Source organism: Giraffa tippelskirchi, chromosome 11 (assembly GCF_054371585.1).
Source record: "Giraffa tippelskirchi isolate mGirTip1 chromosome 11, T2T-mGirTip1v1.2.pri, whole genome shotgun sequence".
Classification (NCBI taxonomy): Eukaryota; Metazoa; Chordata; class Mammalia; order Artiodactyla; family Giraffidae; genus Giraffa; species Giraffa tippelskirchi.
Window position 1 is genome coordinate 102,742,542 of NC_137285.1, and position 27,931 is coordinate 102,770,472.

The 27,931-nt window shown below is 52.5% G+C and overlaps 1 protein-coding gene across 4 annotated transcripts; it reads left to right on the plus strand.

Moving 5' to 3' along the window:
• The first annotated feature begins 1,861 nt into the window (after window positions 1-1,861).
• SIDT2 (SID1 transmembrane family member 2) lies at window positions 1,862-27,583 on the plus strand. Of its 4 annotated transcripts, none has more exons than XM_081546464.1 (26): window positions 1,862-2,064; window positions 13,959-14,080; window positions 14,383-14,547; window positions 14,651-14,696; window positions 15,091-15,192; window positions 15,301-15,384; window positions 16,088-16,187; window positions 16,382-16,447; window positions 17,369-17,462; window positions 17,820-17,872; window positions 18,586-18,657; window positions 18,776-18,856; window positions 19,887-19,993; window positions 20,303-20,376; window positions 20,464-20,530; window positions 21,079-21,152; window positions 21,293-21,416; window positions 21,641-21,758; window positions 22,556-22,692; window positions 22,915-23,023; window positions 23,258-23,334; window positions 23,510-23,556; window positions 23,824-23,929; window positions 24,604-24,714; window positions 25,945-26,058; window positions 26,132-27,583. In XM_081546464.1, coding segments are annotated over exons 2-26 (2,193 nt in total). In that variant the 5' UTR covers window positions 1,862-2,064; window positions 13,959-14,078; the 3' UTR covers window positions 26,195-27,583. The 4 variants fall into 4 exon arrangements, with proteins under 4 accessions (XP_081402590.1, XP_081402587.1, XP_081402586.1 ...); XM_081546461.1 differs by lacking the exon at window positions 1,862-2,064 and adding an exon at window positions 12,003-12,285 and having other exon boundaries at window positions 18,776-18,861; window positions 19,880-19,993; XM_081546460.1 differs by lacking the exon at window positions 1,862-2,064 and adding an exon at window positions 12,003-12,285.
• The last annotated feature ends 348 nt before the right edge of the window (window positions 27,584-27,931 follow it).

Here is a 27,931-nt window from a genome sequence, read left to right on the forward strand (position 1 = left end):
GGGGTCTCTTCAAAGGAGGCTTTTGGGGGTGGGGTCACCCAGGCTTCTCCTTGGTGTTCCTGCTTGGGGATCACTGCTGCTAGCTGACTGGACCTCCCCAACGGAAGTTTTGTGATTCCGCTTTGGCAAAGTTTCATTGACTAGTAGAACTCATTCTGTTTTAGTGCATATTTCAATATAAATGTAAACATTTCACTCGAACTCACTGTCTTTCTGTCTCCTTTATCATAGCTTGAATTCCAGTGGCAAGAAGAAGGGACTAATCACAAACAATTAGATGCTTAAGTCATTTTGTTTCTTTTCTGTGGAACTGAATGTACCAGGCTGACACTCATCACTTAGCTCCTCTGGGGTGTAGAATGGTCAGTGGTGTGGGATGAGCAGATAGAAGGAATCTTAAGTAGACAAATGGAAATAACTGTCAAAATGTTTCAGATTTGTTAGTTCTATCTGGTAGTTAAAAACAATTAACTCTAAAAATTATTAAATTGACCTCTTGATGCTTTTTCCTAATTTCAGTCTTTAGAATTTTATTCACGTTAACTGTCCCAGCTTCCACAGTTTCTCCCTTCATCACACTAACAATCACCAGTTTTTCTTTTTTACACTTTGGCATATTTATTGTTGCCCTCAGTTTGAACTTAAATATTTCAGATTAGTTGGACTATTCTGAGTTTCTGTGTCATCTAGGGCGAAAAGCTTCAAGATAATATTTCCCATATATTAACCACCTAAGCACTTTAGGTGGGTGCATTCCCACTTTACTGTTTGGCCTGGGGGAGTTTTCTGTCCTGTCAGAGATGAGTCATGTAAGTGGTTGAGCTGGGCTTTGAACCCGGATTTGCCTGGCTTCAAAGTCCTGGCCCTTGGATTAGTCATCCAACCTAGAGTATCTTTTTAGCTCTAGATTCTGATTCACTGAGTTAATGACAGATAGATTCCTAGTTTCCTTTCAGTTGAGAGTCCTGGGGGAGCAGTCTTCTCACCTGCAGCAAGGCAACAGCTTCATCCAGTCTTCAACCAATTATACTCCTTTTTGATTCCATTCTCCATGTGGCCACAAAATTATTACAATTTATTTTAAGTGCATTCCCTGGCTACCTTGTTTCCCACCTTAAAAACCAGCAATAGATTTAAATCGTGTTTATGGAGCTAAGCATTTACAGTGGTCCATGTGAAGGGGTTCCAAGACTACCTGGCTACAGTATGAATATGTCAGAAAGTTCAGATTAGCAGGAGGATATTACTTGCAGGAGTTAAGTGAAATAAGGTTTAAAATCTAAAGAAAGGTGTCCCTGGTGGTCCAGTGGTTATGAATCCACCATGTAACGCAGGGGACACTGGTTCGATCCCTGGTCCAGGAAGATCCCTCAAAGTAGCCTCAAAGCTACTAAACAAACCTGTGCGCTTCAACTACCGAGCCCACGTTCTAGAGCACGAGAGCCAGCTGAGCCCATGTGCCAGCTGAAGCCCACCAGTCTTAGAGCCTGTGCTCCGCAACAAGAGAAAGCACCACAGCATGAAGCCCTCTTGCTGCACTTGGCAAAACTAGAGAAAACTCAGGCACAGCAACAAAGACCGAGCAGAGCCAGTAAATAAATAGTTTTGGAAAAATCTAAAGGAGGCCTTCCCTTGTCGTCCAGTGGTTAAGAATCTGCCTGCCAATGAAGGGGACAGATTCCCAGGATAGGGAAGATCTCTCATGCCTCGAGGCAGCTGTGCCTGTGCCACAACTACTGAGCCCGTGTTCTAGTACCTGAGGGCCGCAACTACAAAAGCTCAGGTGCCCTGGAGCCCGTGTTCCACAGGAGAATCCACCACAGTGAGAAGCCTGTGCATCACAATTGGAGAGGAGCCCCCCACTCTCCTCAACTAGAGAAAGCCCTCTCGCAGCAACTTAGACTCGGCACAGCCAATAAACAAGTTCATTAAAAATTCTAAAGGATACAAAAGTGAAGTACAGCCAGTAATAAATGGCAGAATGATTAGGAGTTTCCTAGTGGTCCAGTGGTTAAGACATCGTGCTTCATTGGAGAGGGCACAGGTTCATCCCTGGTTGGGGAGGTAAGATCTCACATGCTGCCCGGCATGGCCCCCACAAAAAAATGTTTTAATAAGTAATAAAATAGGAGTTGCCAGCTTCCACATGCTGAGGGATAGGGGTGGGGACCACAATTGCGAGTGAAGATACAGAATGAGAGTTCTTACGAGACCAGAAAGCACAGCCTCTTCCCTTGAAGTTCACTGTCGAGCTGGGAAAGTGCGGGTGTATGCTGCGGACCACCTCACCTGGCTGGGTGAATGGCCTCAGTCTCACGGGGTGGCGGCTGAGTGACAGCGTGGACACGGTTCTTTATCACTCTAGCCTCCCCAGGTACTACCTGCTAACAGGTCTGCCCCACGCACTACCTCTTCAGAGCTGTGTGACCAGAACAGGGGTCACTCAGCTGGCCCTTTAGGGCTATCCAATGACTAACACCACCGACCTTGCCGGCAATGATAACAGCAAACTGATAAGCCGATATGATGTTTCTTAGCAACTGAAAGTTTCTTTTTTTTGTGACATTAACTTTGTCGCTTCTAGTGAGGCTACGATACTGAAATGATTTACTCCTATAGAGGGATGAGTATGGATATACTAAGCTGAGGTGTTTTTTTCTCCTTTGCCTCCCCTGCTACCATCTAATCAAACCACGTTCCTCTCTACCCACTCCCTAGGGGCACTACCTTGTGAGTTGCTTACAGGTTCCTCTAAATCACAGCCACAAAGCTGCTGGAGGCCTGAGGCTTTGTTGATTGTGTCTAAACTACCCCACGTGAACCTCCTCAGTGGCCCAGAAGAGGGAGAGAGGGTAGTGTGGGGGAAGGGGAAGCGTCTTCACCAGCATCTGCTTGGGAAAGGAGCCGGCTAGGGAATCCTTCCTGGTTTCCCTCCAGCCATGGCACAGCCGCCTCAGGGCACGGGGAATCTTCCTGACCCTGGGAATCCCTGTCCCCTGCATTGGCAGGCAGATTCTTAACCACTGAACCATTTATTTGTTTGTTTATTTTTGGCTACGCTGGGTCCTCATTGCTTTCTGTAGTGGTGAGCAGGGGCTACTGTTCGTTGCGGTACATGGTCTTACTGCGATAGCGTCTGTTGTTGCAGAGCACAGGCTCTAGGCACGGAGACTTCCATAGGCAGCTCAGGGGCTCAGTAGTTGTGGCTCTCCTGCGCTAGAGCACAAGCTCAGTTGTTGTGGTACGTGGGGTTAGTTGCTCCACGGCATGTGGGATCTTCCCAGAACAAGGATTGAATCTGCATTCCCTGCATTGACAGGTGGATTCTTACCCCTGTGCCACCAGGGAAATCCAGCTACATAGCCACAAAGACCTTAAATGTTTGCTAAACACATAGTCTTTCTTTGACCTCATTTTATGCTTTGCTGCTTGCTTATTTGCTGGCTTATTTTAGCTTAACTAATCACATCAAAAATACGTATGTATCAAAAAATATTTTATACACTGATAAAGCTTTGACAGCACCCCTGTCAAAAGTAAATGACACATCAGTGTACTGCAGCATATTCTTTGATAAGCACTGATAGCCCCAGTTATTAAATGTAACATCCAATGTGCTTCATGACCTGGTCCTCTTCAGTTCATGTCCTCCACCACTTTGAACTTTTATGTCAATAGCATTGAACTTTGAGCCCATGCTTTTGCCCAAAGTTGAGACCCTCTGTCTGGAATATGCTCCTGCCCCTTTTGCTAAGCTAGCTCCTTGTGGTTGTTTAGTTGCTAACTCAGGTCTGGCTCTTTACAACCCCATGGACTGTAGCCCACCAGGCAGACTCCTTTGCCTATGGGATTTTCCAGGCAAGCATACTAGAGGGGGTTGCCATTCCACCTCCAGGGGATCTTCCTGACCCAGGAAGCAAACCTGCATCTCCTGCATTGGCAGGCAGATTCTTCACTGCTGAGCCACTAGGAAAGCTCCCAGCTAGCTCCTACTCATCTTTTAAAAATCCCTGAGATTCCTGTAATGTATCTGATTTCTTCTATTGCCAGCTCCTATCTGTATTACGTGTCTCATCTCTGAATTCTCATAATATGATTTATAAATCTTTGCATTTACCACTTTTCTACACGGCTAGATATGAATTCCTTATGAACAGAAAATGTATTTTAAGTATCTTTGTGTTCACAGCACCTAGCTTAGTGACTAGTACAAATTAGGCACTGAATGAATAGGAGATTGAGTGATTTCTTCATGATCATCAAACGAGTAACAGCCAGAATTAAAACTGGGGTACAAATCATTCGACTTCATTTCCTGTTCTTTCAATATAGTATCTTGCTACTGCTTGTAAGAAACAATAGACATTATTCCAGCTATTAATAAATAAATTCACTTAAGAACCACAAAAACAGAAAGAGGCAGTATATACCTATTAAAATAAATCTTGAGACATTTTCTGGAGTTGTTTGATTATAGCTAGATGGAATTGTGAAAAGATATATGGACTCCGATATTCATAGCAGCATCATTTACAGTTGCCAAGATATGGAAGCAACAAATGAATAGATAAAGAAGATGTGTATTATATATACAATGAAATACCACTCAGCCATAAAAAAGGAATGTAATTTTGCCATTTGCAGCAATATGGATGGACTTGGAGAGTATTATGCTAAGAGAATTAAGTCAGAGAAAGAGAAATACTGTATATCACTTATATGTGAAATCTAAAAAATACAACTAGTGAATGTAACAAAAAGTAAAAGCAGACTCACAGATATAGACAACAAATTAATGGTTATTAGTGGGGAGAAGGACGGGGGGCAATGTAGGAGTAGGGAATTTAGAGGTATAAACTATTATGTGTAAAATAAGTTACAAGGATATATTGTACAACATGGGAAATACAGCTGATATTATAACTATAAATGGAGTATACCGTTAAAAATTGTGAATCATTATATTGGACACCTGTAACACATCGTATTTTCATTGTTGTTCAGTCTCTAAGTCGTGTCTGACTCTTTGCGACTTCATGGACTGCAGCACGCCAGGCTCCTCTGTCCTCCACTATCTCCTGGAGTTTGGTCAAATTCATGTCCTTTGTCATGATGCTATCTAACCATCTTATCTTCTTCCACCCCCTTTTCCTTTTGCCTTCAATCTTTCCCAGTGTCAAGTTCTTTTCCAATGAGTCAGCTCTTTGCATCAGCTTGCCAAAGTATTGGAGCTTCAGCTTCAGTATCATGTAATATTGTATATCAGTATAATACAGACACACTTCAATGAAAAATTTAAAAAAAAAACTAAATGGAATTAATACATTTTTTTGTCTTCTGACTATGCCACACAACTTGTGGGATCTTAGTTCCCCTACCAGGGATTGAACTTGTGCTCCCTGCAGCAGAAGCACGGAGTCTTAGCCACTGGACTGCCAGGGACATCTCAAAGATTGTTTTTATAGGAAAAATGAAACTAGAAGAAAAAGTTAGATTGGTTCAGAGGAACAAAGGTATCATGAATAAGAAAATCACTTTTGCGAAGGCTCCAGGGACGAATGAAATAACAGAAGCAGCTATGGGGTCCTAGCCAAAATGTAAAGAGAAGAAATCTGTTCTTTGAAGAACAATTTGGGAGCTGCATGCAATCTTTAATACAGTCAAAGAGAAGTGAAATGTTCTTTAGCTGCATTTTCTGATTTCTTAGCCAGAGACCCAAGCTTTCTTAAAATAGGATGACGGCTGGCTCAATTTTATCTCGGTGATCTTTGGAGATACGGATTTGAGTTGATCAATTATTCATCTGCTTGTTTCAGCAACCTGATGACCAGACTCATTTCCTGGAAAGCCCTGAGGTTTCGTTCCATCACATGGTCACAGGGAACCAGATGCAGGGCCTGAACTCATTGTGCACATTTCCCCATCAGAATGGTGAAAGCCCAGGTTTAGGAAATGCAAAGAGGCTGATGTGTCTCTGGCAGAAAGTCCTGCTCACACAATCAAAGCTGCTCTCCCTTGACTCTCCTACTCTTTAGACAATAGTTTAGGATGATGAATGCAGTCAAGCCCAGTTCCACTGTGCGGCGTTTAGGAGCTCATGATAGAGATGAGAGGTAAATCCTGAAGGCTCAGAAAGTGTAATTTGTCTAAGATGGACAATGCAGTGAATTAAACATAGAAATTTATATCATCAAAGTCCTTGCTTTTCCCACAACACCATGAAGCTGTGGAATGAGTCTGAGACCTTATCCCCAGGACAGAGTAAATACTGTATTTTTAACTGATTCCTAATCTGATGTGAACCGTCTTTTTATAGTCCTTGAATGAGAGAGAGACATGAAGGCAGCCCTGGGAAAGGACAGAAATTGCATGATAGTGAAAGTCGCTCAGTCATGTCTGACTCTTTGTGACCCCACGGACTGTAGCCCACCAGGTTGCTCTGTCCATGGGATTCTCCAGGCAAGGATACTGGAGTGGGTAGACTTTCCCTTCTCTGAGGGATCTTCCCAACCCAGGGATCGAACCCAGGTCTCCTGCATTGCAGGCAGATTCTTTACTGTCTGAGCCACCAGGGAAACCTGATAGAAAGAAGAGCTATATACTCTTGTTTCCAGGACTGCCTGTATCCAGGATGATTCTATCTGAGTTCTGAGTAGATAAACTGAGCCCTTTCTACAGTCACAATGGAAATAGGGAAATTCAAGTTCACTTCCTTCAGGAGGATTGGTTTTGCAACTTTTTCTTCTGAGTTAAAGTTATACCATTACTTTATTCTAAAGTCTGATGTGATTCTGCCACCTACCCACAGGGACGGCCACCACCTACCCCTAGATTCCTCAATTATTTGATCAAATTCAGCTGATCCGTTTACTGGGCTTCCTGCAGCATCCTGCTCTTGGTGAATCTTAAGGTCATTTTAACAATACCCTTGAGCCAGCCGAAGTTTCCTCCCTTCCTCTTGCTCCAAACTTTGAAAATCCTGTGACAGACAATGGAGCTGGACTCATGGAAAGCTGGGGACCTGGTCAGCTGCCTGGTGAATGGTCCCATTTGCCAGGTCCTTTCTACATTCAGACTGAGAAGGATGGCCCACAGGGAAATGAAAGTCTTCCAGCCTTGTGACCCCACCCTGTCCCCCTTCATCACCAGGGCTGGGGTTGGGCTTTTTATAAAACATGGCAGAGAATGAAGTGGCTGGACCTATACAGAAGGTCAGGAGGTCTGCCCTCAGGACTTGATGCCTCTTTGCACTCAGAAATCTGGGTTTGAGACCCAGTACTGCCCTTCTTTTATGCTGACTGCTGCAGCCAACAAAAAAAAGTCTTCTCTCCACTCAGGGCTGCCAGATGTCAGAAAGGACCTATTCATAACAAGCTTGTGCTGACTCTCCCCCACCCCCACCTCCAGCCCTCCTACCAGTAGTCGTGGGTGGGGCAGAAGGGCTGAGGAAGGTTCTGCAGACCTGAGAACAGCAAGAAAATACAGGGCTGCTCCCTGCCTCCACCCCCAACTCTGTCTGAATGCTCAAGCCCTGAAGACCTTGAAAAAGGGAAGACTCCCTTCTGGGTTTATTTGAATAGATTTTTCCCAAGATGTTGCCCAGAGAAAGGGCGCAAACAGGAATATTGATTGGCCAAGGTTGTTTGGCCCCCAGGGCAGTAGTTCTCAAAATTTATTGTGCATAGCAAACTTCTGGAGTGCTTCTTAAAATGCACATTCCTGAGTTCCACCTCTTGCTGTTGTTGTTCAGTCACTCAGTCATGTCAGACTCTTTGCGACCCTATGGACTGCAGCACTCCAGGTTTCCCTGTCCTTCACTATCTCCTGGAGTTTGCTCAAACTCATGTCCACTGAGTCAATGATGCCATCCAACCATCTCATCCTCTGTCGCCCCTTCTCCTCCTGTCCTCTTCCACCTCTAGAAGCTGGGATTCAAGAACTGTATGTAGGGACTTCCCTGGTGGTCCAGTGGCTAAGACTGCACTCATAATGCAAGAGGCCTGGGTTTGAGCCCTGGTCTGGGAACTAGATCCCACGTACTGCAACTAAAAGATCCTGTATGCTGCAATGAAGACTGAAGATCCCACATGCCGCAACTAAGACTTGGCACAGCCAAATAAATAAACATTTAAAAAGAAAAAAAGAACTGTATGTAGGGTCTCCATGTGCATTTTAAAAGGCCGAGGGGCACATGTTGCCCCCAAACCTGAGGCAGAGTTGGGACATTTCTCCCCATCCCAAGCACAGTTCAGTTCAGTTCACTCAATCCTGTCCGACTCTTTGCAACCCCATGGACAGCAGCATGCCAGGCTTCCCTGTCCATCACCAACTCCCAGAGATTGCTCAACTCATGTCCATTGAGTCGGTGATGCCATCCAACCATCTCATCCTCTGTCATCCCCTTCTCTTCCTGCCTTCAATCTTTCCCAGCATCAGGGTCTTTTCAAATGAGTCAATTCTTCACAGCAGGTGGCCAAAGTATTGGAGTTTCAGCTTCATCATCAGTCCTTCCTATGAATATTCAGGACTGATTTCCTTTAGGATGGACTGGTTGGATCTCCTTGCAGTCCAAGGGACTCTCAAGAGTCTTTCTTCTCTAACACCACAGTTCAAAAGCATCAATTAGTCAGCACTCAGCTTTCTTTATCGCCCAACTCTCACATCCATACATGACTACTGGAAATACCATAGCTTTGACTAGACGGATCTTTGTCAGCAAAGTAATGTCTCTACTTTTTAACATACTGTCTAGGTTGGTCACAGCTTTTCTTCCAAAGAGCAAGCGTCTTTTAATCTTATGGCTTCAGTCCCCATCCATAGTGTTTTGGAGCCCAAGAAAATAAGTCTGTCACTGTTTCCCCAATCACAGCCTGGGCTTATTCAATACAGCTACGGCACCAACCAGCCCGTGGCAAAGATGCTCTGGTCCTCAACTTGTGATCCTCACAGCACCCAGGAAATTTCCTGGCACAAGTAGACCAGTTAAGTCACATCAGGTTCAGTGGGGAGCTCAAGCTCAGGGTGACAGTATTTCTTAGAGTCCCAGATTTACTGGGGGGCCAGGCGGGTTGCAGTGAGAGAAAAGGTGAAGCCTGGTTGGAATATGGAAATCTGCACTGACTCTCCACACTGGGCTGTGAACAGCAAGTAGCCGGGAGCTACTCTTCAGTTGTGGTGCCCAGGCTTTCATTGTGGTGGCTTCTCATTGCAGAGCATGGGAGCACATGGGCTGCGGTAGTTGCAGCTCCCAGGCTCTAGAGTGTGGGGCTCAGTAGTTATGGTGCATGGGCTAATTGCCCTGAGGCATGTGTAATCTTCCCAGCCCAGGGACTGAACCTGTAACCCCTGCATTGGTAGGCAGATTCTTAACCACTGGACCACCAGGGAAGTTCTCCTTTCTATTGACTTAAAAAATAGTCACAACCTAAAAGTTGAGAGTTATATTTTATTCGGAGGAAATTTTTAGGACTTAAACCAGGGAGGCAGTATCTCAAGCAATCCTGAGAGAACTGCTTCAAGGAGGCGAGGGGAGGAGCCAGGTTATATAGAAGTTTTGCAACAAAAGGTAGGTAGTCTGAGCATCAAAAGACTATTTTTTACTTATTTATTTTACTTGGATACATTATTGTTAATTAAAGAAAACCAGACATCCGGAGTTAAGGAATTCAGCGCTTTTCTGTGTATGGGAAGATGCAAGAGTCTGGGCTCATTGATTTCATATGCATCTCAGCTATCTGGGGCCAGTATCCTGCGTTCGCATCCTAAATTCCTCAGGATGCTTTTGAACTGTGGTGTTAGAGAAGACTCTTGAGAGTCCCTTGGACTTCAAGGAGATCCAACCAGTCCATCCTAAAGGAAGTCAGTAGTGAATATTCATTGGAAGGACTGATGCTGAAGCTGAAACTCCAACAATTTGGCCACCTGAAGCGAAGAACTGACTCACTGGAAAAGACCCTGATGCTGGGAAAGATTGAAGGCAGGAGGAGAAGGGGATGACAGAAGATGAGATGGTTGGATGGCATCACCGACTCGATGAACATGAGTTGAGCAATCTCTGGGAGTTGGTGATGGACAGGGAGGCCTGGCGTGCTGCTGTCCATGGGGTTGCAAAGAGTCAGACACGACTGAGCAACTAAACTGAACTGAACTGACTGAAATTCCTCAGTGCTCACTGTAGAGAGTGGCTGCAGTCTGAGGGCTGCCAAATCGGGCAGGTATTCTTCTTGAATGCTCTTAGGACTCAGGAATTAACTTTTGGAGGTCCTGAATCGCTGATGACTATGGCATCCTTGTTTACTGACATGACAGGAAATATTCCATTTCTCATTTCTTTCTTTCTCCCTTTCTTTTTGGTACTTGTCTATGTTCTGGAATTAGAGGGAAACGATGTATGTTATTTAAAAGGCCACCTGTAGTTCAGAGATGTGTGTGTGTGAATTGCTCCGTCGTGACTGACTCTTTGTGACCCATAGCCTATAGCCTGCCAAGCTCCTCTGTCTGGAATTCTCTGGCAAGAATACTGGAGTGGGTTGCCATTCCCTTCTCCAGGGGATCTTCCCAATCTAGAGATCAAACCCGGATCTCCCGCACTGCGGGCAAATTCTTTACCAGGTGAGCTACCTGGGAAGCCTGTAATTCAAAGGTAATCATTACTAAATTTCATGCATTCGTCAATGTTTTTCTATGTATTTGGAAAACATACTGTTTATATAGTGTCATATCCTGAATTCTTTGCTTGCATATTCCGAAAAGTCTTAGGCATCACTTTCCATGGCTTCATGATAATAGTACACTTAACCACTCCTTCATTGTGGACATTTAAGCTGTTTCCTTTATGCTTTATTTAAGTATCACAGTGATAAGCATATTTGCCCACACGATTTTTTTAATCTGTATTTCTTATTTCCTTAGAATAGTGCCCCAGAAGTGGAATTACTGGGTCAAAGAATGTAAAGCTCTTTAAGCTTCTTAAGACATGGTGCAAAAATAATTTGTAGAAAAGGCTTCACCAATTTACAAAGTCATTATCTTTCAATGAGCTTTGTAGCTGCCTCATCAGACAGAAAGGCAAGCTTTGAAGGCATCCTTGAAGCTGTGTGGCCGCTGCAGGGAGGCGAGAGGGTTCCTCTGGCGGTTCTGTCTTGGCTCCCCCTCCGCGGGCAGTTTCCTAGTTCTTAGAAATTTTTCTTTTCTTAGGATCATTGGGAGGAAAAGAAAGGCCCAGGAGTGGAGGATGTTAGTGGTAATGGCAGCGTTGAAGGGGTGAGGGTAATCCTTATGTTTGAGAAAGAGAATTTGTCAACGAGAATCCAATTCTTGGAGATCCTTAACGGAGCCAACCATCAAATCCAAAGTGACCTTTCAGGTGCGGGAAAGATAATGGAAGAGGAGGCGGTAACAGGATAGGAGTGGGAGAATGCCTCCAGCTGGAAAGCGGCGGCCCCTTTAAGACCCAATTCGGGCCCTGGCCCTTTAAATCCGTGTCAGTTTCCCCTGACGTCAGCGGGCGGGCCGGCAGTCCTGCTGTTTACCGCCCTGCGGCGTCGCTCACTCCCAGGAGTTCTGAGCACCGTAGCCTCCGCGTCCGCCCGCCCTTAAAGGGCCGGCGCCCGAAAGAACTGGCGGCGCCGCGCGGCGTCGGGTGGCTACCTCCTATCACGCCCCTCACCCTCAGACTCTCCGCCCCTTCGCGGCCGGCCCGGCCATCGGCTTCCCCTCCCTCCCTCGCTCTCACTCTTTCCCAGGCGGCGTCTCCCGGCTCCCAGCAACCAGCCGCCTCCGGGCTGTCACATCCCCGCCGGGTGCCCACCGAGTCTCCCGGCCGTGCTCGGCCCCTGGCGAGCTGGGGCCCCTTCCTGAGGCCCGTCACCCTTCCCCCGGCCCTCCCGCCCCCAGCCGCCCCGTCCCCTCCCTGGTCCCTGAGAGCGCGTCTGCGGCTCCAGGGAGGGGACGCTTCCTAATCTCAGGCCGGGGTTAAAGTTCTGGTCCTGGTGAGATGCTGGAAGCTGCGGCCCAAGCCCCAACCCGCCCTGGAGGTGTCCTGTCGCTTGCCGCCGCCGCTGCCGCCGCCACTGCCTCCGCCACTGCCACCCTGCCGGGGCCATGTTCGCCCTGGGCTTGCCCTTCTTGGCTCTCTTGGTGGCCTCAGTCGAGAGCCATCTGGGAGTTCTGGGGCCTAAGAACGTCTCGCAGAAAGACGCGGAGTTTGAGCGCACCTACGTGGATGAGGTCAACAGCGAGCTGGTCAACATCTACACCTTCAACCATACCGTGACCCGCAACCGGGTGAGGGACGGGGCTGGGCTCCGGGCTGGTGGCGAGTAGGGCGAGCCAGCCGACCAGGGCTCTGTCGGTTCCCAAGAACACCGCCCCTGTGGGTTTTCCAGAACCACACTAGACCCTCTTGCCAGCAGTTTCCTCCTGTGCTGGGGATGTTTGTTTTGAAGCTACCTCTGGACAGGTTTCTGAAGTTGCCTCCTTCCCCCCCTTCTCTTTTTGATCACTTCCTTTCCATCAGCTGTAGTCTGAGCAGGACTGGCCTTGCTCCCTACCCAACACCCACAATCTTGACAGTGCTGTGGGTCTGGGAGCAAGGAAGCAGGTTTGCTACTGGGCTTGGCCCAGAAAACCCCAGGAGGATGAGACTGGCCCAAGCTGAAAGGCTCTGCCCAGGAGTTGGGGGTTGCTTATGGCTGAGACTCCCTGGGGAAATGAATGCAGGACTTTGCAGGCTGCTGTAACTGCTGGGACCTTCCCAGCCTTCATCCTCCCTTGGAAAGCCAGATGGCTTTGTAAGTTGAAGGTGATGGGGATACAGCCAACCCCAGGGTGGGTGGGAGGGGAGAGGGAGTTTGCCTACCGTGGAGAAGCTTCCCCACTCTGATTTCTCTTTCATTTCCTCCCCACCTGTGAGCTGAGCACCCAGCACAGCTGGGTCTGGGCAGTTCAGACCCAAAGTGGGGCTGAAATTGGGAGAACTCTTGCCCCAGCCTGGCTGATGGTCTCCGACTCAACTCTCACCAGGACTGGATTTACTAAGAAGTAGTGGAGTTCAGAATGGGAATCTGATTTTTTTTTTCAGAAATAGGGAGGTATTAGGTTTCGATGGCAGGCCAAGATCTGCCTTCAGTGCTTGGTTCTCTGAAGTTTGATCTCATCCAGCTTAGAGTCCTGTCTCTGTTTGCCCCCATATGTGAGGTTACCCATATGTGGGGTTACCCTGAGGGCTGTGGCCTCTACCCCTCAGGGGAATGCTGCCCTGAGCTTGGGTTTCAGCAGCCCAGTAACAAGCATTCCCAAGATTCATTTAATTTTATTCTTTTTCTTTAAGCTCTGAGTGTCCTCTATCCTTTCCTTCATAGTGCCAAGAATGGCAACGTCTCCATTTTATAGAGGGGGTAAGGTGAGGCTCAGAGATGTGAAGTGACTTTTCCACAGCCCTGACCCTTGGTCGGAGCTGAGAATAGAAGTTGGCCTTCTTGGCTTTCAACAAGTCCTGTTTCCCTACCTCCGTGTGTGTGGCCTCTGGCCACCAGGTGAGTTGTGGAATAGCAATTTTCCTGACTCACAAGGAAGGAGGCTGCAGAGCACTCTTGCTCTCCTGTGTCCCTCTGTATGCACATATGTGTACGTGCATGTGTGTGTGTGAAGCAGTGTGTGTGTGTGAAGCAGTGTGTGTGTGTGTGTGTGTGTGTGTGTGTGTGTGTGTGTGTGTGTGTGTTAGTCACTCAGTCATGTCCAACTCTTTGTGACCCTGTGGTCTATAGCCCACCAGGCTCCTCTGTCCATGGGATTCTCAAGGCAAGAATACTGGAGTGGGTTGCCATTAGGTATCTCCCCAGCCCAACCTGGATGGGAAAGCAGAGTGGTCTGCGGAGTCTCTGGAGCCATGTGTTCCCTGTGGCAGAGTTAGAGTCACCATGGGCTTGACCAAGGGGCATTTCCATGTCCTTCTGTAGACGGAAGGTGTGCGAGTGTCCGTGAATGTCCTGAACAAGCAGAAGGGCGCGCCTTTGCTGTTTGTGGTCCGCCAGAAGGAGGCGGTGGTGTCCTTCCAGGTGCCCCTGATCCTCCGAGGGATGTGAGTAGGACCTGCGTGCAGGGTAGGGGGTGGGGGGGTCTTCTCAGGCCAGGCCTTGATCAGAACCTCACCCGGACCCTTGTCCAGGGCCTCTGACCACCCCAACACCCCTCTGTTTCTCCTCCCAATCCCCTAAGACAGGAGGCTGGTCAACAGCCAGAGGGCCAAGCCAGCCGACCAGGAGCTTGTCAGCCCAGCCGGGGTGGGGTAGGGAGGTGGTGGGGCCAGTGTGGAGGGCCCTGTTCCCCTGGAGCGGCAAGACCAGGACCGCAGTCACATCCTGACTCTGCCTCGGGCCACAGGTTCCAGCGCAAGTACCTCTACCAAAAGGTGGAGCGAACACTGTGTCAGCCCCCTACCAAGAATGAGTCTGAGGTCCAGTTCTTCTACGTGGATGTGTCTACCCTGTCACCAGTTAACACCACGTACCAGCTCCGCGTCAGCCGAATGGATGACTTCGTGCTCAGGTCTGCAGGGGAGAGGGAGGGGGCGTGCGGGACTGTCCTGCTTCCCAAGCTCTGGGAGTGATGGTGTTCGGGCGGGGGGGGGCGGCTTTTCTCTGCCCCACAGGACCGGGGAGCCCTTCAGCTTCAACACCACGGCAGCGCAGCCCCAGGTAAGACCTCCCTGTCTACTGCCTCTCAAGGGGAGAAAAGGGGAGGCTTGAACTTGAGGGGTGGGGGTGGCCAGGAGTTTCAGGTTGGCTGTACTCCATGGGAACTCTACAGTAGAGACAGGAGCCCTGGCCCCAAGGTGGCGGGGAACAGATGGCCTGGGGAGCGCAGAGACATAGGGTTGGACGGCCATCTCTCCTACTTGCCTCTTGGGCACATCCTGCATGCCCAGCCGAGGTTGAGAGGAGCGATATGTAGGAAATGGGGCTGCTGCTTGTGGTCAGGGCCTCTCTCTCCAGAGAGTCTCCATTGCACGACACTGGGGGGATTCACACACTCCCCTTCTAGAGGGGCAGAGAAAGCATCCTCACAGGGTGGGGATCTCCCCGCCCTCAGTACTTCAAGTACGAGTTCCCAGAAGGAGTGGACTCGGTCATCGTCAGGGTGGCCTCCCGCACGGCCTTCCCCTGCTCCGTGGTCTCCATCCAGGACGTGCTGGTGAGTCCGTGGCCCTTTCGCGCCCTGCCAGCGGGGCGCCGGGCTGCTGAAGAGAGGGGACGGGGCCCGGGACCCTGTCCATCGGTCTCTGCCCTCCTCTCCCTGCAGTGTCCTGTGTATGACCTAGACAACAATGTAGCCTTCATCGGCATGTATCAGACGATGACCAAGAAGGCGGCCATCACTGTGCAGGTAGGAATGCACGTGGCCCCCTGGGGGATGCGGCCAGGTGATTAGCCGTCCTCAACCTTGCTCCGTTGCCCCTGCCCCATTCCTAACCTGCCACAGGACTGAGTCTTGGTGTGCCAGTCCCCAAGACTTTGGGTCCCCTGGTATTTGCAAGCACTGAATCTCAATCCCAGTTGCCTTTGGGGACAGGAAAGAGCAGAGTACCCTTTATGGCTATCATGTCTGCCCCGTTCCCTGCAACTGGCTAGTGATGAGGGCTGCTCTTGGCAAAGGCTAAAACCTGTGCTGGGGCCAGGGAGGGGGAGGCATATGTTCACCTCATGGCATCTAGTCGTGCAGCTGATGGAGACACTGTAATCCCTCCACTTTTTCTCCTGACTGATGCTCAAACTGTAATAGGGCACCCATGGTTTCCACGATGGTGGGCATACCCACATTTGCTCACCTGGCAATAATGTAGGTGCAGGGTTTGGGCTTTGAAGTCAGATTATCCTGGCTGTATCACTTACTGGCAGTGTGACCCCAACCTAACTTCCAACAGGGATGATGATAGTACCTACTCGTGAGGATCTTTGTAAGGATTAAGTAAAATAATATATATGCCAAGTGTTTAGCATAGTGTCTGTTCAGAAGAGGGTGGGGATGGTGATGTGATGACAACAGTCGTCATCATACCACCATTGTCATCACCATCATCATCCTGCAGCGTAAGGACTTCCCCAGCAACAGCTTTTACGTGGTAGTGGTGGTGAAAACTGAAGACCAGGCGTGTGGGGGCTCCCTGCCTTTCTACCCCTTTATAGAAGGTACATTTTGTGCCCTGGGCCTGGCTGGGGGTGGAGAGGAGTTGGGCTCTTCCTGGGAGGTAGAAGAGCCTGCATGGCTGGTGGATCTGATGGGATATAGGTTTTTGGCCCTAGACTCGTCCAGGCCTGATCCCACCATCTCTACCCAAGCTCCAGGCAGATGCTTGTTTGCCATTTTGACATTTTACTTCCAGATGAACCGGTCGATCAAGGGCACCGCCAGAAAACCCTGTCCGTGCTGGTCTCGAGAGCAGTCACATGTGAGTGTGGGTGGCTGAGTGGGGATGGCCTGGCCTCTGGCTCCTCTTTCAAGCCTGGGGTAGGGAGTGTTTTCTGAATGGGATGGATGAGGAGGACCTACCTGAGCAGGCTGACAGGGTAGGAAGAAAGAGTATTCTTGGCAGGCTTCATGATGGGAGCGTGGTGAGTGCCAGGGTAATGCACTTCGGAGCATCCATGAGTAAAGAGATTGCGGGATTGAGTTCTAGATCTGTGTCTGCCTTTATAGGCAGGGTAATCTCATTGAGCCTCAGTTTCCCCATCTCTATAACAGGAGTACTAGAATCTGTTAGTCTCTGTTAGTCTCACTAAATCAGTTCAGCAAGATTGGTTGGTCCTACAAAATTGGTAGGAAACTTCTCTGCCCTTTAGTCAGGCTCAACAAATATTTACTGAGTGATTAATAGAGCCCTTTGTAAAGTGGAACGTATAAGATAAACATGAAAGACTGTGACGGGAGGGGAAAGAAGCTGCCTCTCCGACACAGAGTCCTTACTCAGCACGTTTGTCTCAAGCCCCTTCTGCATGCCCAGTGCCGGGGCTCCACCTGTGGTCCTTAGGGCGCCCCTGCCTAGACCCTGCTGCCCTGTAGGGTGCTGAGGGCTGTGAGGAGCCCAGGATGGTCTCTGTGGGAGGTCAGGGCGGAGAAGGCCTCCTAGGGGATGCAGCACCTCAGCTGTGCTTTAAAGATTAAGTCAAGGAGTAAGCACTAGAAGAGAAAGTTCTAGCAGAGGGAGGTGCATGAGCAGACAGGAACCATGTCAAGTCTGGTGTATTGTCTGCACCGGCTGGGCCATTCCACCAAGGGGAGACGTAGGAGAGATGAGGCTGGGCCCCGTGTGCTGTGACCGGCAGGCTTGGAAAGCGTTGGTCTGTTTTCCTGCCCGCTCCCCTCCCCACAGCGGAGGCCTACGTTGGCGGTATGCTCTTCTGCCTGGGCATATTTCTCTCCTTCTACCTGCTTACCGTGCTCCTGGCCTGTTGGGAAAACTGGAGGTAAAGTGGAACCGCTGGACCCTCCCCCGCTCTGGGGTGGGTCAGGCGGGGGATGTCGAGGAAATGGCCTGGCCGGATCTGAGTGCCCCTGGCTAAGCTCCCTCCATGGGGCAGAGGAAGGCGGGTCCCTGTGAGGGTCTCAGGTCCCTGGGCTTCTCCTCTGGAGACCAACCCCTACCCCTCAACCTTCTTCCCCAGCAGGGAGACCCCCACATTGCTTCCCAGCCTGGGAAGACCCCTGGGGTTGTAGATGGAGGCCAGGGCTGTGGGGTGGAGAGAGTGGAAGGTGGGCCAGGCCAGCAGAGGACGGCGCCTCCTCCTGCCCTTCTGGTTTGCTTCTGGATTCTGTCCCTGCAGGCAAAGGAAGAAAAGCCTTCTGGTGGCCGTGGACCGAGCCTGCCCAGAAAGCGGTATCTGCAGAGGGTCTAGGTGGGGAGGGCTATCTGCTTTGTGGTGGGGAGGGAATAGCGGTGGATGGTTCCCTTGAGGGCTGGAGGAGGCAGCGGCTTTGGGATGTTCAGATAGGGAGTAACAGTGCAGGTGGAAATGGGGCTGGGACGGAGTGCTTGTTGGTCTCTAATTTGCCCGTTTTAAAGGCCATCACTTGATTCACTCAGTGCCAGGGTCTTCATACCTGGTCTGCCGCTTCAGATAACGCAGCTCACCATGTCTGGGATTATTAACCTTTCGTTCTCTTTCCCTTTCTTCTATCCCGCTCTCTCTATCCTCCCTCCTGCTTGGGACCTTCTCTCTCAGCTTCTCTTCTTGGTAAGCTCCAGGCACTGTGGGCAGAGGAGCTCGCATCCACAGTGGGCGGGAACGGGAAGTTTTTCATGGGGGTCTGTGTGGGATCCGGGCCGGTGATGCGGGTCTGTCCTTGCTGCTGGTAACTTAGATGGTCAGTTCCTTGTCGCTGCAGTCTCTCTAGGGAGGACAGAGGAGGCGAATGTTTCCACTGGGTCAGGGGCTGATGCTGGTGGGAGTGTGCTGTGTTTGCTGCTTGTTCTTTGCTGCCACCATGGTCCTCAGCATCTCTCTTCTCTGGAGTCTTCCTGCCCTCTTCTCCTTGGCTTTCAGCCTCTCTCTGCTTCCAAGGCTAAGGGTCCCTGACTTCTCCCTGCAGGTCACCCTCGGGTCCTGGCCGACTCCTTTCCTGGCAGCTCCCCTTATGATGGCTACAACTACGGCTCCTTTGGTAGGTGTCAGCGCCCAAGCTCGCTGGTCACCACCTCCAGTGGCCTCCTCCACGCCCCCTGGGGTCGGGTCCAGGGCCACCTGCCCTGAGGTCTCTTCTACTGGCCTCACCCCCGCAGAGAACGGTTCTGGCTCCACCGGCTCCACCGACGGTCTGGTTGACAGCGCCGGCCCTGGGGACCTCTCCTACAATTACCAGGGTGAGTGGGCCAAGTGGGGGAGGGCCATGTGATGCCGGGCTGGTGCTAGCTGCTGTTGCCTCTTCTGCCAGCTGCTGGAACCAGGGAAGGGCTTGTTGTCTCCCTGCCTCCTCCTCTCTCATCCCTTCCTCCTTGGCCCCGCTTCCCTGGTAACTTTCCCTTTCCTTTGAAGGGCACGACCAGTTCAAGCGACGCCTCCCCTTTGGCCAGATGCGGCAGCTGTGCATTGCCATGGGTAGATGTGGGGAGGGTGGGCGCTGCTCTGCCAATCAGCTCCTGCCAGGGCGGTTGACTGGAGCCAGGAGGCTCGAGGACCAGAAAGATGCTTTGTGCATGGCTTGCCCGTCTAATGCCGATAATTGCTAGCTCGTGTGTCTTTTGAAATAGGCAGGCACTGGCCCCTGACGCTGGTGGGCTGGCACCCCCGCTATCCCCAGGCCAGATGTTGGTCAGCTGTTGTGTTTCCCAGTGCCTCTCTTGCTGGTCTGCTGGGGCTCGTGGGCAAGGGTGTTACGTCCCAGCCTCTGGGGGCTTTGGTCAGCAAGGTTGTGGGAGGAAGCTTCTGATGAGAAAAGAACAGGATGAAGTAGCTGGTGCTCTTCTTAGAGGCAGCCTGTCACCCTTGCCTGCACCCCAGGGCCCACTGGGTCTTTACCCAGCGGGGGCCATGGCAGTGTCTTCTCAGAACCCACACGACTGGGCATCTTCTAATCAGCATGACTTCTGCTGATTTAGTCCTGCTGCTCGTGTCTGGGGCCTGAGGTCTGCTCAGTGTTCTGGCCTGGAAACCCAAGCCTAGTGAGGGGCAGGGCTCGAGCGGTCCCTGGTGGGTGGCCTCTTGTGCAGAGCCCATCCTGGCTCCCCTCTAGGACTCAGGAGCACCTGATGCCTCCTCCCCAGGCCTGAGCCCACCTCCGCCCCCACTCTGAGCGCACAATTTGCCTCCTCCCACCACCTAGAAATTGTGACAATTGCCCCAGACCTTGGGTTCAGTGCCCACCTGATAACCGTTTCCTGCTTTCTTCCCCAGACCCTGTGGGCACTCGACCACGCCTGGACTCCATGAGCTCCGTGGAGGAAGATGACTATGACACTCTGGCCGACATCGATTCAGACAAGAATGTCATTCGCACCAAGGTGTGAGCCCAGGAGAGCCCGCCCTGGTTAACAAGGAAGTGGGATTCTATGTTCAGCCCCACATAGGTGCCCCCCCACCGCCCCCGCCCATGCCCGTGGCGTGTTAGGAAAGCAAAGGGAGAGAGCTCTGTTAGGGCAGCACAGCTTCTGGGGAAACTGACTTGGCTCCCAGGCCTCCGGACCACCCAAAACCCTGTCCACCAGAACTCTGGCCAGTGGGAGGGAGGCCCCCCTGTCCTCCTCTCCTGGGGCAAGAGGGCCTTCCAGGGCGGTTGGGCAGGGGGCTCACTCCAGCTTCTCCCCACATAGCAATACCTCTACGTGGCTGACCTCGCACGCAAGGACAAACGTGTCCTGCGGAAGAAGTATCAGATCTACTTCTGGTGAGCAGGTGGGGCAGGACAGGGTGGTGGGGTCTCAGGCTCTCTTTCTGGGTGCTGCCAGCTCACCAGCACCCTCCTACTCCCCAGGAACATCGCCACCATTGCCGTCTTCTACGCACTTCCCGTGGTGCAGCTGGTGATCACCTACCAGACGGTGAGCGGGCGGGGTCCATGCTAAGTGCCTCTGAGCAGCTGCCACAGACTCTGGGGTGTTGCCCAGGCAGAGCCTCCCAGCCTGAGGCTCTGGAGCAAGCCCAGGTCCTAGGGTTCCAGTCCCAGCTCTGCCTTACCAGCTGGGTGGCCTTGAGCAAGTCCCTCAACCTCCCTGAGCCTCAGTTGGTTCATCTGCCAAATGGGGGGCAGCATGCTAGCCCTGATGGCACCTCCCCCAGTAAGTAGGGATTTTATGAAACAGAAGTGGTGGGCAAGTAGGTCTCAGTTCCCCTTCCCTTTTCTCTGTGCCGTGGGGCAAGAACCTCAATCGTGGTCATGCCTCGAGAGTTTTCAGCCACACCTAGCAAGGAGGGCAGTGACTGTGCTAGAAGTGGGGCTCGCTGGTGTCGTGTGCACACGCGTGCTGGCCGAGCTGGCACCGATCCATCCTTTGGAGAACGGGACGGGTGGTGGCGCAGGCTGTGGGCTGAGTCAGGCGAGTTAGCAGCTCCCCCCCTCCGCCCTACCCTGTTCCGGCTCCCACTGCAGGTGGTGAATGTCACAGGGAACCAGGATATCTGCTACTACAACTTCCTCTGTGCCCACCCGCTGGGCAACCTCAGGTGGGAATCGTCTTGCGAGGCCCCCTTTTCCTGTCCCTTGGTGAACCAAGGGGCAGGGGCTCTGTGAATGCCCACCTCTCAGATGGGGAAGGGGCCCGGGCCTGAGGTCGAGACAGTGTGCCCCGTGTTGCCCCTTCCAGCGCCTTCAACAACATCCTCAGCAACCTGGGTTACATCCTGCTGGGGCTGCTCTTCCTGCTCATCATCTTGCAACGGGAGATCAACCACAACCGGGCCCTGCTGCGCAATGACCTCTGTGCCCTGGTGAGTAGCCCGCCCCGCCCACCCCGGCCTCACTCCAGACCCTTGCCAGCAGGCGTGGCCGTGCCCAGCCCTGCTCTGCCCATCAAAGCCCAGCCTTTCCTAAATCACTCTATCCCAGTCCCACTCCTCTCTCATGATCTCCCTCTTCAGGGCCCCTTCCTTCCTCCTTTCCCACCTCACTGCCTCACCTTCTCTCTCTCCCTTCCCTTCTCCCTCCCCGACAGGAATGTGGGATCCCCAAACACTTTGGCCTCTTCTATGCCATGGGCACGGCCCTGATGATGGAGGGGCTGCTTAGCGCTTGCTATCACGTCTGCCCCAACTACACCAATTTCCAGTTTGGTGAGTGGGGACTCCCTCTTCGCTGGCTGAACCTAGAACAGGGACCTGCCTGACTTTGCCCTCCCCACTCACCTGCAAGGATTGAGATCCCCAAGATGCAGCTGTGTGGGAGACTCCAGGGCTGGAGGACTTGTGTGAACCTACATCTTGTTGTTGTTGCTTAGTTACTAAATCTTGTCCTGCTCTGCAACCCCATGGACTGCAGCACGCCAGGCTTCCCTGTCCTTCACTATCTCCTGGAGTTTGCTCAAACTCATGTCCATGGAGTTGGTGATGCCATCCAACCATCTCATTTTCTGTCACCCCCTTCTCCTCCTGCCTTCAATCTTTCCCAGCATCAGGATCTTTTCTAATGAGTTGGCTCTTCGCATCTGGTGGCCAAAAGTATTAGAGCTTTGGCTTCAGCATCAGTCCTTCCAGTGAATATTCAGGGTTGATTTCCTTTAGGATGGACTGGTTTGATCTCCTTGCAGCTTAGCTTGTAGAGAATAGGCATCTGAGTGCTGTTTCATGCATCTGTCAAGTCTTTTCTATGGAGACAAAGATAACCAAGACACAGTCCCTAATCTCAGGGTGCTTAGACTGAGTTGTCCTTGTCATCAGGGGAAGTCAGACTGTGGGTGACAGCCAGAGGGGCAGCAGTGTGGCGCGGCAGGGACAATTAAGGAGCCGGGGTTCAAGTGCCAGGCTACTGCCAGCTTGCTCTGTGGCCGTGACGAGGTGTGGGGGCTGGGGTTCCATGCCGGGGCTCCATGGAGGTTTCCACAGCTCATGGCCACGTCCGTCCCTCCGCCTAGACACGTCGTTCATGTACATGATCGCGGGGCTCTGCATGCTGAAGCTCTACCAGAAGCGGCACCCAGACATCAACGCCAGTGCCTACAGCGCCTACGCCTGCTTGGCCATCGTCATCTTCTTCTCCGTGCTGGGCGTGGTGAGGCCCCGGCCCATTCTGCTCACCCAGAGTACAGGTGCACGCGTGTGCACACACCCCCACCCGCCACCCCTGCTGGAGAGACCCCTGCTCCTTCCCTAGGGCGCCTTCCCAGCCTGGCACGGCTGAGAGCCCAGCTCCTCCAGAAGAAGGGCAGGCCGGGGGCGGAGGGAGGGGCTTTCCCCGGCGCCTCCTCACCCCTGCCCTCGGGGACCCCCACAGGTCTTTGGCAAGGGGAACACAGCGTTCTGGATCATCTTCTCGGTCATCCACATCATTGCCACCCTGCTGCTCAGCACACAGCTCTATTACATGGGCCGCTGGAAGCTGGGTGGGTGAGGGCTTGCCCAGGGCCTGCTGGGGTTGGGGGCCTGGGGGACCTGGCCTCACAGGAGACTTTGGGGCTCTGCCCTCTCATGGAGATCCTGGAAGAATCACCGGGCATGGAATTCATGAGGCCTTGGCACAGCTGTGCCCCTGAAGGCCCTGGCTCCTCTCAGCTGGTGCAGAGCAGGGGCCGGGACAAAAGGGTGCCTGGGCCTTTGAGCACCTTCCCTTCTCGCAGACTCGGGGATCTGCCGTCGCATCCTCCACGTGCTCTACACGGACTGCATCCGGCAGTGCAGCGGGCCTCTCTATGTGGTACCTGCCCAGCTCCCAGGCCCCTCCTCTCTCTGTGCTCCTTCCTCCAGTGGGGGGTTGGGGGGGTGGGCAGAGCAAAGCTGAGAGCCCAGGGGTGGCATGGGCTGGGGACCCACTGACTCAGGCCTCCCTCCACTTCTCTCCTCTCAGTCCCCATGTCTCTGCTTCCCTCCAGGACCGCATGGTGCTGCTGGTTATGGGCAACATAATCAACTGGTCTCTGTGAGTCCAGGCATCATCTGCATTCCCCAGGCTGGGTGGGCAGCTGGGGACTTGGCCAGCCGCTGGCTCCTTTGGGGGCCGTGGACAAATTTGGGCATGAGAAACGGGGGCCCAGGAGACAGGTGTTGGCCCTTGGGGTTCTAGAATCCTCTATGGTCTCTGAACCCTGCCCCACATCCTCATAAAACACAAGGTAGGGGCGGGGGGAAGCCCCTTCCTTGCTCTTGACCATCCCCTGCTTCACCAGCTGGTCCTCCCTCCTGCCAGGGCGGCCTACGGGCTCATCATGCGTCCCAACGATTTCGCCTCCTACTTGTTGGCCATTGGCATCTGCAACCTGCTTCTTTACTTTGCCTTCTACATTATTATGAAGGTGAGCGGGGAGGGCTGAGCCTCCTTGGCCATCCCGGCCAGCGCTCTGCTTTGAGGGGAGGGAGATGGACACAGCCTGCCTGGGGCAGCACTGGGAGGGAAGGAGAATCTTTCTGTCCATCTCCATCTGTCCATCTCCATCCACTGAGTTTTGAGGAGGGGAGAGGCTAGTCCCTTCCACGTACTCCCTGGAAGCCTTCCACATCCTCAGACCTGTTTTCTGAGCCCCTTCTGTAGTCTCGGTACACCCGCGAAACTGGTAGCACTTCAGGACACAGCTGGCACGAGTCCCGTTCCTCACAGAAAAGGTTGAGGAGGTGGGGTTCCCTGAGACTGTGGTGGGCTTGCCCTCGGAGGGCCAGGGGCTTCCCCAGGGCCCTCGTGCCATCCAGTGTGAGAGGAGCCCCCCAGCTGTACCCCACACCAGCACAGGGGCACATGGAGGCCCAGCCAGGGTGGACCTCAGGGGTGAGGACACCCAGCTGCCAGTGTGGGGACAGCTGAGGCTCTGGGGTGATGGGATGGATCCGACAAGGCTTCCTAAAGGATCCGTCCTGAATGCCTGGGAAGTGGCTTGAAGGGCAGGCGGGAAGTGGGGTGAGGCCTCAGCCTGGTCTCCCCCCTGCTCCCCCGGTGGGGCGGGGCCTCAGGCTGGTCTCCCCTGCGCTCCCCCAGCTCCGGAGCGGGGAGAGGATCAAGCTCATCCCCCTGCTCTGCATCATCTGCACCTCGGTGGTCTGGGGCTTCGCCCTCTTCTTCTTCTTCCAGGGACTCAGCACCTGGCAGGTGAGTAGTCCTCCTGCTACAGGCTCATCGTGAGCCCACAAACAGGTCTCTTTTCAAACCTGTTTGTGAGCATCGCCCGTGCTCTTGAACAGCCACTTTCACATTTAATCCTCCTGACATTGACCATGCTGGTGCGGAGGTATCCCCATTTTACTAATGTGGCAGCCGAGGCTCAAACAGACAAGTGACCTGCCCAGGGTCACATAGCCAGTGGTGGCACTGCTGGGGTATGAAGCCAGAGATGTCAGGTTCTTCCCTCTGTTCATAGGGCACCTGCTGTGATCAGAACTAAGTCTGGCAGGGTCTCTGCCTTTGAAGCAATTTTATTTTTTTTGGCTGCACAGCTTGTGGGATTTTAGTTCCCTGACCAGGGATTGAACCCAGGTCCTTGGCAATGAGCGTGCAGAGTCCTAACTACTGGACCACCAGGGAAGTCCCCTTTGAAACACTTAAAATCTAGTTCCAGGGACAGAGAGACTGTCAGTTCCTGGCTTTTCTCTGCAATATGAGATGAAGGGTAACAGGGAGGACAAGTGAGGGGATGTGCAGGAGGCAGAGGACAGAAAGGCTTCTGTGAGTTAGGAGGTCCAGGAAAGCTTCTTAGAGGAGGTGGACCTTGCTCTTGGCTTTAAAGACTCTGGCACAGAGGTGCCATGACTTGAGTAACAAGACGGAGGCAGCTTTGGGGTCCATGATGCATTCGTTTGGGAGCCAAGTAGAGATGGTGAGCTCCTTGAGGACAGATCAGATCTTTCTTGGTCATCTCTGCAGCCTCAGTGTGTGGCCCAGACAGCCCTCAGACACAGTCCAACCAGTGTTGGCTGGAGAGAGGTTGGGGAGAGCATGGAGGACCATGAGGTGATGGCTACTGTCGTCCTCGGGCAGGTGTGTCTGACCTGACTTGAGTGTTTTGGAGAGAAAGTGAGCTGAAAGAAGCCCTGGAGGACTGATTGGAGCAGGGGGTGGGGTCTAAGGCAGGGAACCAGTTAGGAGCCTTTGGTGACCTGCTAGGCCTGCAAGGGAATCAGGACCAGTGCCCTTAGGGAGAAGTTTGCAACTAAAGGCCAATTCTTAGATGTGGGAGATAAGGCAAGGGGTGAGCCCGAAAGAGGGTGCTCTTTGGCCTGAGGCTGGGGCTGGCATCAGAGGTGCCCTCCAATGGATGGGAGTGGGTCTGGCTCAGCCTTGCCCAGGTGGTGTCAGCAGGCAGCTGTCCCTGTTCCTCTCCAGAAAACCCCCGCAGAGTCGCGGGAGCACAACCGGGACTGCATCCTCCTCGACTTCTTTGACGACCATGACATCTGGCACTTCCTCTCCTCCATTGCCATGTTTGGGTCGTTCCTGGTAGGTGGGGGGGAGTGGAGAAGGGGCAGAGGGGGCATCCCGTCCCCTGCTTGACTCCACATCCGCCTCCCAGGTGTTGCTGACGCTGGACGATGACCTGGACACCGTGCAGCGGGACAAGATCTACGTCTTCTAGGGGAGCTGGGCCCTTGCTTCTCTCACGGGGCCCTGAGCTCCTCTGCCTCACCACCTGGAGGTTACATAGTGCCAACGGCACGAGTCCTAGCCCTGCCGCCCAGTGCCGGGGGCGGTGGGACAGCGAGGTCCAGCCCAGGCTTGGCCCAGGACAGTCACAGGGTGACCTTGAGCCTTGCTCCTGCCCTCTGCCAGGAATGAGGCCTGCACCCCTTCAACCCCGAATGTTGGCCAAACTGCTGCTTTCTTCTCAGTGTAGGGGCCTTCCATGGGTCCCCGTCCATCAGCTGTCCGATTGTCGTTCTGCAGGAGGAAGGAGGGAAGCGTTGCCTGCCCATTTCATGGCTTGCTTTCTGGCTGTCCTTCCCCTTCCCCCTTGGCCTGGACCCAAAGCCCACCCTTCTTGCCTGAGCTTGCACTCCAGGGCCCCTGGTCTGGGGCCCGATTCTCTGTCCTGCACCAGAGTTCACTCCACTTCTGCTGGGTCTGTGCCTGCCTGCCATCACTGCCCTCTCCGGTCAGCCAGGATGGATGCGGCTGTCAGATCTGGGGGGCTGACCGGCTGGTGCTGGGCTTTTGGTGCTAAGGCCTGCAAGGGATCCTGGACAGCGCTGCCGCCTCCCTCTGACCTGCGCTCAGGGCTGGTTCTTTAGCAACGAGGGACAAAGCCCGCAGTGTGGGAACCGCTTGTGATTGAAGAGCTGAATTCGGAGGTCTTTCATATGCCGTCAGCCCCCAGACTGACGATGGCACCCGGTGACTGATGTTGGCAACCAGGATTGGAAGGAAAAAGCAACGCACTCCTTTCCTTTCTCTTTCCAGGCCCTTAGTCCTGCCAAGCCCCATTTGCGGGCCTTTCAGTGCCATTTGACACTGCCCAAGAATGTCCAGAGGCGAAGGAGGGGCATTACAGAGAGCACAGCTCCTCCATGGCCACAGGAGCCCCAGTGCCTATCTTAGAAAGGGGCTCAGGGAAGGGACATGCCCTTCCCCTCTGTGTCCCTGGTCCAGCCTCACTCTGGGACACAGGCTGGCTTCTAAGTTTCCGTCCAGTCTTCAGCCAAGTTCTGTGTTACATACACACATGCACACGTATGAAATCTTGAGTTTACACTGAGTTGCCCCAACTCTGGTTCCCCTGGCTGCTCTTTCGCCCTACCTGGTCTGTTCCAGATGCCAAGCTGGGGTGATCAGGTCGGGCCTCTGCCTTGGGGATGGGAATGTGTTTTATTCTCCTCAACTTGTTTTTATAACTCTCCCTCGGGCTGGGGAGAGGCGGAGGGTCTGGATCTTTTTTCAGAGCTCCGTTTAATGTCTGTTTCCATGCTATGGTTGCATTTCTGTTTTCTATGAATGAGTTTGCATTCAATTAAAGAAACAACCAGATGCAGTCCTTGGGCCCATCTCTGCTCCCTCTTTCTGGATGGAAATGTTGAGAATGAGGGCTGGGGCCAGGCTCCTCCATTTCCCGGGTCATCTGGTCTGCTTTTCTCTTCCAAGCCCCAGTCCTGCTGGGAATAGCAGTCCCTTAATAGTCTCATGTTTTTTTTCTCTTTTGTGCAATGGCATCAATTCAGTCAACATTTACCAGAGGCCTGCTCTGTGCCAGGCACCGTGAGGGTGAAGAGGATCACGTAGGGAAAAAGCCATAGCTGTGTCATCTCACCTGGTAAATGGGGGCAGCCTCTGACCATCTGGTTCCCAGCCACCAATCAGGCCAGCTTCACTTCTTATCTGA